At 28.9% G+C, this 11,108-nt stretch overlaps 1 protein-coding gene across 1 annotated transcript; it reads right to left on the bottom strand.

The window, feature by feature from the left end:
* Nucleotides 1-3,510: 3,510 nt before the first annotated feature.
* Nucleotides 3,511-8,613, bottom strand: LOC111891344 (uncharacterized). Its single transcript, XM_052771788.1, has 6 exons — nucleotides 8,514-8,613; nucleotides 8,095-8,389; nucleotides 5,013-5,169; nucleotides 4,514-4,784; nucleotides 4,304-4,397; nucleotides 3,511-4,093 (listed from the first exon to the last, which is right to left on the bottom strand). The coding sequence occupies exons 1-6, from the start codon at nucleotides 8,611-8,613 to the stop codon at nucleotides 3,511-3,513; spliced, it is 1,500 nt and encodes a 499-aa protein (XP_052627748.1).
* Nucleotides 8,614-11,108: the final 2,495 nt, after the last annotated feature.

Raw genomic sequence — 11,108 nt, 5'->3', positions numbered from 1 at the left:
AAATTCATTTTATCTACACGTTTTTAAATTCATTTTATATGATTTAAATTTAGATATTCTTTTACTAGTTTATAACTCATGAAAACAATGGTTACGAAATTAATTATATTTTTATACTAAAATGTCATAATTATTAATCAAATAATATAACTAAATCATTAATGAATAGCTATTTTATAGAGTTATATAAACTTAAAAGACAAAATTACAAAAATAGTCCCTGTGGTTTGCCAAAAGTCACAGAGTTAGTCCCTCCTAATTTTTTTTTGATATAAATGGTCCTTGTGGTTAGGGATGACAAAAAAAACTCGAACCCGATGGGGAAACCCGAAACCCGATTATTTCGGGTCGGGTAACGGGTCGTTATAGGGTTTTTTATCGGGGTCGGGGCAGGGAGTGGGTTATTCTCGCCCCGACCCGACCCGCCTCGATTATATATATATATATATATATATATATATATATATATATATATATATATATATATATATATATATATATATATATATATATATATATATATATATTACTATATATATATATATATATATATATGTTAATGGCACGCATCAAAGATAAAATACTTACTGTGGAAAATCTTTTTAGTTATTAACAATCCGGTGTGAACGATTATTTTTTATGTTTTGACGTATTACACTAAAATTAAATAAAATAATTTTTAATATAACGTCGATTTAATTTTATTAAAGTGATTTGTCATATTTTTAATTTAAAAGGGAGTCTGGAACACATATTTTTATAAGACATCGGGATACCCTAAAACGGAATAAAGATTTCGTTATAAATTGTTGTAAACCCGATAAAAAAACCCGAAACCCGAACCCATTGGGGCGCCCCGATAAGAAACCCGAAAGATATCAGGGCGGGTTTGGGAAACCATGCCCCGCCCCGTTGCCATTCCTACTTGTGGTTTGCAAAAGTTGCACTGATGGCCCTTTTGTCGTTAGGGACTGAATCCGTAAGGGCATTTTTGTCTTTTCAAGTATAAAGGGACTAAATCCGTAACGTTTAGTAAACCACAGGGATCATTTTTGAAATTTGTTTAGAAAAAGACAATTATATGGCTGTGGAGGGTTCGAACTTATGACCTCCACCTCCTAAAACCAAAGCCTTAACCAATTGAGTTGCATGCATTCTTGGTTTATTCTTTCCTAAAACTAATTTATATAATAATAGAATTGTTAAAAATAAACAATAAATAAACTACAAAAAACATTTTTTTTAAATAATTTTTTTTAATAAAACAAATGCATTTTAGTTATATTATAAAAAAAAACTTTTTTTACAAACAATTTGTATGTATTCTTATTTATTTTTTTTACGTAAAATATATTTTTTTGTTTTTAAAAAATATGTTTTCTTAAAATATATTTTTTTATGTCGTTGAAATAATAATAATAATTAACACTACTCATGACATAAAAAAATTATATAAATTCTTCTGGATCAGTAGTTCTAGAACCGTTTTTTGTTTATATGTATTAAAAACAACTTAACAACGATTTTGTTATGTATCTAAACAATTTATACAGTTTTTTATGTCAATAATAGTGTTAATAATTGTTATTTCAAAAAGATAGAACCAAATACGTATTTTAAAAAGAAAAAAACATAAAAAACGGTTTTCAAAAAACCGATTGGATCAAACCAAAAATATATTCGACAGATTTTGCCTTTCAATACAACGTAATAACATATTATACCAAACCAAAAAAACCTATTCGGTTATATATCTTATTTAAAATACGTTTTCAGTTATATGTATTTAAAAAAACATATTCGATTATATATCTTATTTAAAATATGTATTTCATTCTAATCGAAAGTTCTAAATTGTATGTTTAAAATGAAGATGGAAAGATATAGTGCTATATCTTTTTGAAATAACAATTATTAAAACTACTTTTGATATAAAAAAAACCATATAAATTGTATTCGATTATATATTTTATTTAAAATACGTATTTCATTCTAATCGAAAGTTCTAAATTGTATGTTTAAAATGAAGATGGAAAGACATAATGATATATCTTTTTGAGATAACAATTATTAAAACTACTTTTGATATAAAAAACCCATATAAATTGTTTAAATACATAACAAAATCGTTGTTAAGTTGTTTTTAATACATATAAACGAAAAAACGGTTTTAGAACTAGCGATACAGAAGAATTTATATAATTTTTTATGTCATGAGTAGTGTTAATTATTATTATTATTTCAAAGACATAAAAAATATATTTAAAAAAAACGTATTTTTTATACGAAAACGTATTTTTTAAAGACAAAAAAATATATTTTACGTAAAATAAATACATAAAAATACATACAAATTGTCTGTAAAAAAATATATTTTTATAATATAACTAAAATACGATTGTTTTATTTAAAAAAAAAATGTTTTTGTAGTTTATTTATTGTTTATTTTTAATGATTCTATTATTATATAAATTAGTTATGGGAAAGAATAAACCAAGAATGCATGTAGCTCAATTGGTTAAGGCTTTGTTTTAGGATGTGGAGGTCATGAGTTCGAACCCTTCCCTAGCCATACAATTGTACTTTTAAAGAAATTTCAAAAATGGTCCATGTGGTTTACTAAATGTCATAGATTCAGTCCCTTTATACTTGAAAAGACGAAAATGCCCTTACAGATTCAGTCTCTAACGGCTAAATACTAACGGTGTTAGTAAAAAGGGTCATCAATGCAACTTTTGCAAACCACAAGGACCATTTATATCAAAAAAAATTAAGAGGGACTAACTTTGTGACTTTTGACAAACCACAGGGACCATTTTTGTAATTTTGTTAACTTAAAATTATTGATTTAAATAAGCATGTGAAATTAATTTTCAATATATATTATATAGTTTTTATTTGTGAATAAAATTAAAATAAATTACGATATATTATAATGAAATATTAAATTTATTGTAAAAATAGAACAACGCCAAAAAGTGAAGTAAATTAAAATTGGTAAATAAATCAAAAAATTAAGTTGTTAAAATAAACGTATATTATAAAAAAAAGTTCTTAATAAAAAATTAACAAAGTCTTATTAATAATAATAAGATACATGTTATGAGGAATAGTATATTACATACAACTTACAAATTTCTAAAAACTTCTTTATAAATAACATTAGAAGTTTTATTTGTAAACCTATAATCCTTATCTAAAATTAACAATTTTAATCATTCTTTACTTTGAACTCTAGATAGGGCAACACATTAACTGACCATATGTAAAAACCGGATCTTTCAAAAATAAACCAACCTTAGATAAAGACTGTCATTGGCTCTTGTTAATTGTCATTGCAAAACAAACAGCTAATGGAAATTGTCTTTTTTGGAATTTGAATGGGATTTTTTTTCAGATGGTGTTAAGGTCATTCTTGGAATAAAGGTCTGATTTCCAATATTACTTCCAATTATGATAACTGCCTCAATAACACGTTTGCCCAAAGATATCACCTGTAGTCTAGTGCCATTACATAAGCCATTTTTTTTTATCAATGTTTCTCAGTAACATAACTGGAACCCCGATTTTCAAAACTAACTTATGATTAGGCAGTCCTGATACTTTAAGACCATTTAAAACATCAGGTGAGTATAAATTAGCATCAAAGTGATCATGGACAAACTCAGATTCACATAGTTTATCTAAACTTAGATATTCAACTTCATCTCCTGAAAATAATGCTAGCAAACGATCATTTATTTTTCCAACAACTTCATTTTTTGGAGCAAGTATTGCTCTTTCTTGAAAATATTCTAGAATGCTAGAAGCTTCAAGAATTAAAGGATATACAAACTCGAGTAATGAACCTATAGGATCATAAGGATCGTTAATTAAAAGATCATTTGGAATATCAATAATCATTTTGCCATCGTTAGAACCACCAAGTTTCCCTTCTCCTATATCCAAAAGCCATTTTGCAAAATCCATTGTCTTTTGAATAACAGATGTATCACTTCCGACGGTTAGCCTCATATTCTTGGTTAGTTGATAGACTTTGCAAATTGAAGGAGTATGACGATCCATAGAATGTTTGGATTTTTTTGGATGTAATCTGACAATGTATAACAATAATCTCCCTATAGGTTAACATCCAATTGATAACCCCTAACAAAAAAGATGGGAATTACAAATTACAAATAATATATATATATATATATATATATATATATATATATATATATATATATATATATATATATATATATTGCAGTCAAAATAGTCAATATACACAATAATTAATTTATAGATAATAAAAACAAACTTAACCTCTTGGATTTGTAGTCTCATCTTATGCATCTTTCTATCTTCATTTCGAGCATCAATTTCACCAATTGCAACCACCAAACCGATAACATCTATATATCAGCATAAATACAAACAAACAGATGAAATTAGTTTTTATTTAAAGGGTAGAAAAAAAAAATAAGTTATTTAAAATCTATAAATTCTTAGGTAAACAAATAATACTAACCCAATGAAATATTTTGTGGAACAGTGCCAACGATAATGGGATGATAGTCAATAAAAGCAAACCCATTAACTGGTCCCGAAAAATCGAGACATGAAATGAAAGTAGTCTCGCGATTGAATGTGAGCTTTCGCATTTGACCAGTTAGTTGAAATTTTCCTTCATCCATCTTTGCCAAATTTCGATTTTTGATGAAATACGCTTCCCCTTCTTTTAGAAGTTTTCTAAACTTGTAAATATAAGCATTGGGGACATAACCTTGAATATTGTTACCCTAAATTATGATGTATATTAACATCAATATTCAAGTTTGGTTATCAAATAAAAAGTTAAAATCATAAATATAAATATAAACATGTAAATAATTAAAACCATATATATATATATATATATATATATATATATATATATATATATATATATATATATATATATATATATATATATATATATATATATATATATATATATATATATATATATATATATATATATAGTGTACCTGTTCGTCCATTAGAATAAGTTGAATGGAGAAAAATTTGTCTTTGTAATAGTAATCTTCCAGTGTCCATAATCTTATAATATGAAGCTTCATAGTGAACATGTCCTTTAAGACATCAAGATCACGTATGAGAGTAAAATCACCAACAGCCATGGATCTGTAAAATAGGTGATATTATAAATACATAACAAAAATAAAAGGGAAGAAAAATATTCCCTATTTTTCTAAATTAAAAATTCATGAAATGAAACTTAATAGTGAGTAAGTATTATGGTTTACAATGACATAAAGGGTAAAATTATCAAAGTCCTCAATAAACATTTAATATACATAAATTGTCTTATTATTATATATTTCTATTTTTATTTAGATGACATGAATATTAAAAAAAAATTATGACATAATTTGATCTCTATGATTATCAATTCAGAAAAAAATGAGGGTGGAAGTGAAGAATTTAGTGAGAAATAGCAATGTAGTTTAAAGTTTTTATTATTTGAAAAGGTGTTTAAAAGATATAAACAACATGTAATATTCATAAAATGGCAGGATACTTTCAAAGTATGTTGCCCTTTAATGTATATTACATGAAGTTAACCATTTGTATAAAAGCTTAAAAAACAACAATATACTACAAAATATTTATACAGATGATAGTAATGTACATATAAAGTTTTTTATGTACCCAAACATATGTCAAGAATGTTTTAAAAAAATACTATCAGATTGACTTCTATGATTATCGTTTCAGAAAAATAAAAATAAAATAAAGGATGATGGAAGTGAAGACTTTTGTATATTAACCTGATGGATCGAAATTTGTGAATGTAGATGCAGAGATACAGAAGAATTATACTCTGAAATCCTTGAAGAGAGAAGTGAAGAAAACAATTTTATGGATCGATCATTATATGTATTTATAGGTATAATGATAAAGTGATAGTAAATTGAATAGCTGATTTTCAGGGATATCATATCTCGATATCTCTATAATATCTCTATATTTAAAATTTAAATGCAGCTAATTTAGAGCATTATAAGTGATGATTTACTGATTTGTAGGACGTGTTTTTTTTTTTTTTTATGAAATCAAATCGCAGGTAAATCTTGATGTATTTGACATAGAATGTAGGAGGTATTTGTGGCAGTGAATCAGAGATATTATATCTGTAGTGTTTTGTTTCCTGATTTGTAGGAACTTTTATTTATTTTTTTATAAAAAAAATGGTACGCAATATTGACGTTATTTATTTTTATTTATTAGAAAATTAGAAATTAGAATTTAGGAGTTTTTAGAGGCAGACATGTGGCATTTGATTAATTGAACACATGGCATCATGATATTGAAGTTATTTATTTATTAGAAATGGAGATTTCTTATTGTCGTAAAACACTTAGTGGTATCGACGGAATGGGTAATACATACACATACGTTTTTCTATCCAAACATGTTACTTAAATTATGCTAATAATTATCTTAAAATAAACAAAAACATATATTTTTTTTGTATTTTTTATTTTTAGAATGTTATTTTTATCGAAAATTTATTTTAAATATATCAAAATTCATAATTGTTTATTTTTTATAAATAGACATCTATTTTGATATAGTTTTAAGATAAAATAAAAAAAAAAATATTTTTTTAAAGTTTCAGCTATTGTTATTCATAAGAGAATAAAAACGAATCAAATTTTTATAATAATATATTTCTTATTCACTTACGAATAAAACAAATGTTTCACTTTTTTACATCATCTTTTGTCACATGTTATATATATATATATATATATATATATATATATATATATATATATATATATATATATATATATATATATATATATATATATATATATATATATATGAATTAAACGTGTATTAATTGTCGTCATATGTTATATTCATATATTAATAAAACATTTCTAAGGATTTTGTTACGGTTCATTTATTATTCATATATAAATGAGTAGTATGTTATAAAAATGAAGTGTTTTGAAAATTTGAATTACTTATCCATATAAGAATAACAAATAAATTGTAACAAAATTATGAAAAATGTGTTCTTCCTATATAAATATAACTTGTGAGGAAAGTCAATACATGTTTGATTTATATGTAAATATAACATGTGACGAGAGTTGATGTAAGCTGTAAAGAGTTTATTATATGTTTTATTTATATATGAATGATACTTAACCTATAAATAAAAAAATTAATCATATTTTTTATTCATAAGTGAATAACGAATGTGTTGTACTAAAAATCAGATACATTTTTATTCACTTATGAATAACGATAACTGAAAATATATAAAAAAATATTTTATCTTAAAATTATATCAATATGAATGTCTATTTGTAGAGAATAGAAAATCATGAATTTTGGTATATTTAAAATCATTTTTCATTAAAAATAGTTTCTTAAAAATTAAAAAACCAAAAAAAAAACTATGTTTTTGTATATATTAAGGTAATGATTAGCATAGTTTAAGGAAAACATGTTTTGTTGGAAAACACATGTGTATTCCTTTCCTATTTCCGCTGGTACCACAAAGGCTTTTGCGACAAAAATAAATGAGTGGTTGAGAATGATTCTCCCATTCTCAATCTTTTTTATTTTCTCAATTGAACTTACCTCTCTCTCTCTCTCTCTCTCTCTATATATATATATATATATATATATATATATATATATATATATATATATAGGCTTAGGTTATTTTATTCAAAGTAATTATTGTATGGATGTATGCATAAATGCGAGCCAATCAAATATTTAAATTTTAATAAAAATGATTAATATTAATATATTAAAAAATGAAAAAAGAAACATCACATTTAAAGAAAACGGATGAATATGGGTATTTCTGTACATTTGTCGTCTCCATTAAAATAGGTAACTGGCTCTATTTATCACAACTTACTGCATAATCCCTATAACATCGCATGAACCCGAATTCCACTCTCTTTAAACCCAAATTTATAGGGTCGTCAACATTCATATCTTGATCTTTTGTTTGTCTTTTCTTCATTCTCTGAAAACTTCTGTTGTAGTGTTTTAATAGTTACAAATTCAACCAACTTTGTATTCATTCCTTCATGTTTATCATCATCAAAATCAAAATTGTTTGTTTTATTAAGCTCTTCAACTATATCTGTTTTGACTTCAGCTCTCTCCTTCATAACTTCTGATTTTTCTTGACTAGATATGTCTCTAAACTTCCTTATCACATCCTTCGTTCTATTGTCTTCAGGGAATTTCGATAGACAATGAAAAATAATATCTTCAATATTATCCTTTTCAGTTGAGACATTGTTGAAACTTGTTCCATACTTTTCTTCATACTCATGGGAAAAAAACACATTAGAATATTTTTCTTAAATTAAATTAGGACATAATTGAAATATATTCTAAAAGATAATTAAATAATATATTCTATTTACAATATACCTCAATACGTGTGTCCTAATTCTCTTTCTCCTGATGCTCATTCTCCTCACCTTCTAAATTTGAATTTTGTTTAATTAGATTTCCAACCCCAAATCCACCAGCTTCAATCTCAAAATATTGTGTTTCCTTCAACTTATCTTTTGTCCACATGGTAACTAATGGTGTTTTACATTCAATTTTTTGGAGCTTGCATTCAATTTCCTCTTAGTAAATTAGATGCATTATTTAAACATCATATTAGATATCCATTATTAAGAAAAAAATAAGTACTTGAAAAAACATACCAATAGCAACAACATCGGTCCTTTGTAACAATACTTGGGTTGTCTAGATGCCATCTCCCTTTTCAATTTTTCACACAGTACAACAAATATGCACACCAATCGATTTTAGAAATAGCATCTACTTCAACAAGTGCTCTAACTGGAACTAAGTTGTTTGTCCCCATAGGAATGGATTCTGCAAACGTATTAACAAATAAAGCTATGAAACTGAGCTTGAAATTCATATCCACTTGTTTTGATTTTTGAATAATCTTCTTGTAGTTTGTTGCATGTTCCTTTCCACCTTCAAGTTCCTTCATCCATCCATCAAACACTTTATGATCTTCGCTAACCATATCCATGTCAAATAAGCTTTTTCCAGTTTTGGGTAAACCTGTAGCACCTGGTTCCTGGTACGTAAAATTTATCTTAGTGTTTTTCATTTTTAGCCTTGGACTCGGCGAATTGTAGGTCCGACTCGCCAAGTAGAGACGGGATCTGGAACACGTTTAAGTTGGCGACTCGGCGAGTCCATATTCTGGACTCGGCGAGTCCCCGCTATCTGATGAAACCCTAAATTTCAAGGGTTTGCACCCTATTTAAACCCTCTTATCCGCCCCTAAGCTTGCCCCCTTCACCCTCAGAGCTCTATACTTCGTTCAAGTCTTGTTCCTTGTGAGTTTGAAGCATTTTTGGTGTGTTTTCTTGAAGATTTGGAGAGGGAAGGAGAGTAGATCAAGAAGAACAAGAGGAGGCCAGGCATCTTTGAGCTATCTCAGTGTTTTCCTTGAGGTATAACTCAATTTCCCTCTGTTTTCATGCTTATAGTCCCTTTTAGCTCCATGGAAGTCCTTCTTGAGTTTTTCCCCAAGCTTGATGGTGCCTTATGGTTTGTAATAAGTTGTTAGCCTCTAGATCTAGGTGTGTTTGAGCTCCAGGAGCTTAGATCTACTACCTTTATGGAGCCGTATTGCATGAAAGCCCTAGATCTACTCTTTTGGTGCATTTTGAGCACTAAAACCTTCATTGGTGAATATTTACACGTAAAGTTGGAAACTTTACATGTTATTCAGGCCCTAGAAACCCAGATCTATGTATAGCATGAGCTGGATTCAAGCAAAATCGCGTCTTTAGTATTTGCATGTGGCCGACTCGGCTAGTCGTTCATCTGACTCGGCGAGTCGAGTCGCGAGTCCCCGAGCTTCCCCCTTTTCGTGCTTGCGGGGTGGAGTGGTGAGTCGTGGGATAGGACTCAGCGGGTCGGAAGCTAGACTCACTCGTGAAGTAACTCGGCGAGTTCAAGGCAATCTTCTTGTCTCAAGAACAACTCGGCGAGTTGTTCATACAACTCGGAGAGTCACAGCTTAGAGTGTTCTTCGGATGAAGATGAACTCGACGAGTTGTTCATACAACTCGCCGAGTAGGATGAAAGATTATTGGCCTTGGGTATAGAAGGAAAACTCGCCGATTCAACGCCTAACTCGACGAGTAAAGACGGACTTATGGTCAGACTAAGGGACAGGGACTCGGCGAGTTGGCAAGCCAACTCGGCGACTCAGGTCAACTGGCAGTTGACTTTGACTTTGACTTTGACTCTTGATTGGTTATGGGTAAATGGTCATTTTACCCTGAGATCGGTTAGCAGTATTTGACTAAGTGTTTTGTGGGAATTATTAGTCGGAGGATTTCCAAAGCAGCAGTAGCAGAAGATAGTTAGTTCCCACACTGATCAGCAACTACTTTGAGGTGAGTTACCTTCCAGTAGCGGTGGGTCTATGGCCACAATGTCGGCCTACTAGTAGGAGTTGTATGTTAGATGATTGTCTTTATGATATCATCTGGGTTTGCTACTACCTGATATGTTATATGCTGGCATGATACGTACATGTGATAGTAGTAGAGTTCGGTCGTTAGGACCGAAGGGTAGATCGGACACCCCAGATATGTCTGATAATATGTTATGTTATGACATATGTGACAGTAGCAGTAAGGGTGAAATAGTCCCCAAGGATCGGCTGTTAGGATCGATGGGTAGTCAGCACCCCAGAATGGCTTGACATGTGTAGTCAGCACCCCAGAATGGCTTGACGCGGGTAGGTCGGCACCCCAGAATGGCCATACCGGGTAGGTCGGGCACCCTAGAATTGCCCGACAATATGTATGATATGTGATTGTATGGTATGTGGTATGTTGGGGGAACTCACTAAGCTTCGCGCTTACAGTTTTCAGTTTTGGTTTCAGGTACCTCTTCTTCGAAGGGGAAGGAGCTGGCACGGTAGCGGTACATCACACACATGCTTTATATTCCGCATTATGATATCACCTGGAGATTTGTACTCTAACACTTTTATGTTTTATAAAAATGTTTTCCAGACATGTAAT

This window comes from Lactuca sativa, chromosome 5 (assembly GCF_002870075.4).
Source record: "Lactuca sativa cultivar Salinas chromosome 5, Lsat_Salinas_v11, whole genome shotgun sequence".
Classification (NCBI taxonomy): Eukaryota; Viridiplantae; Streptophyta; class Magnoliopsida; order Asterales; family Asteraceae; genus Lactuca; species Lactuca sativa.
This window is presented reverse-complemented; position numbering and strand designations above follow the sequence as displayed.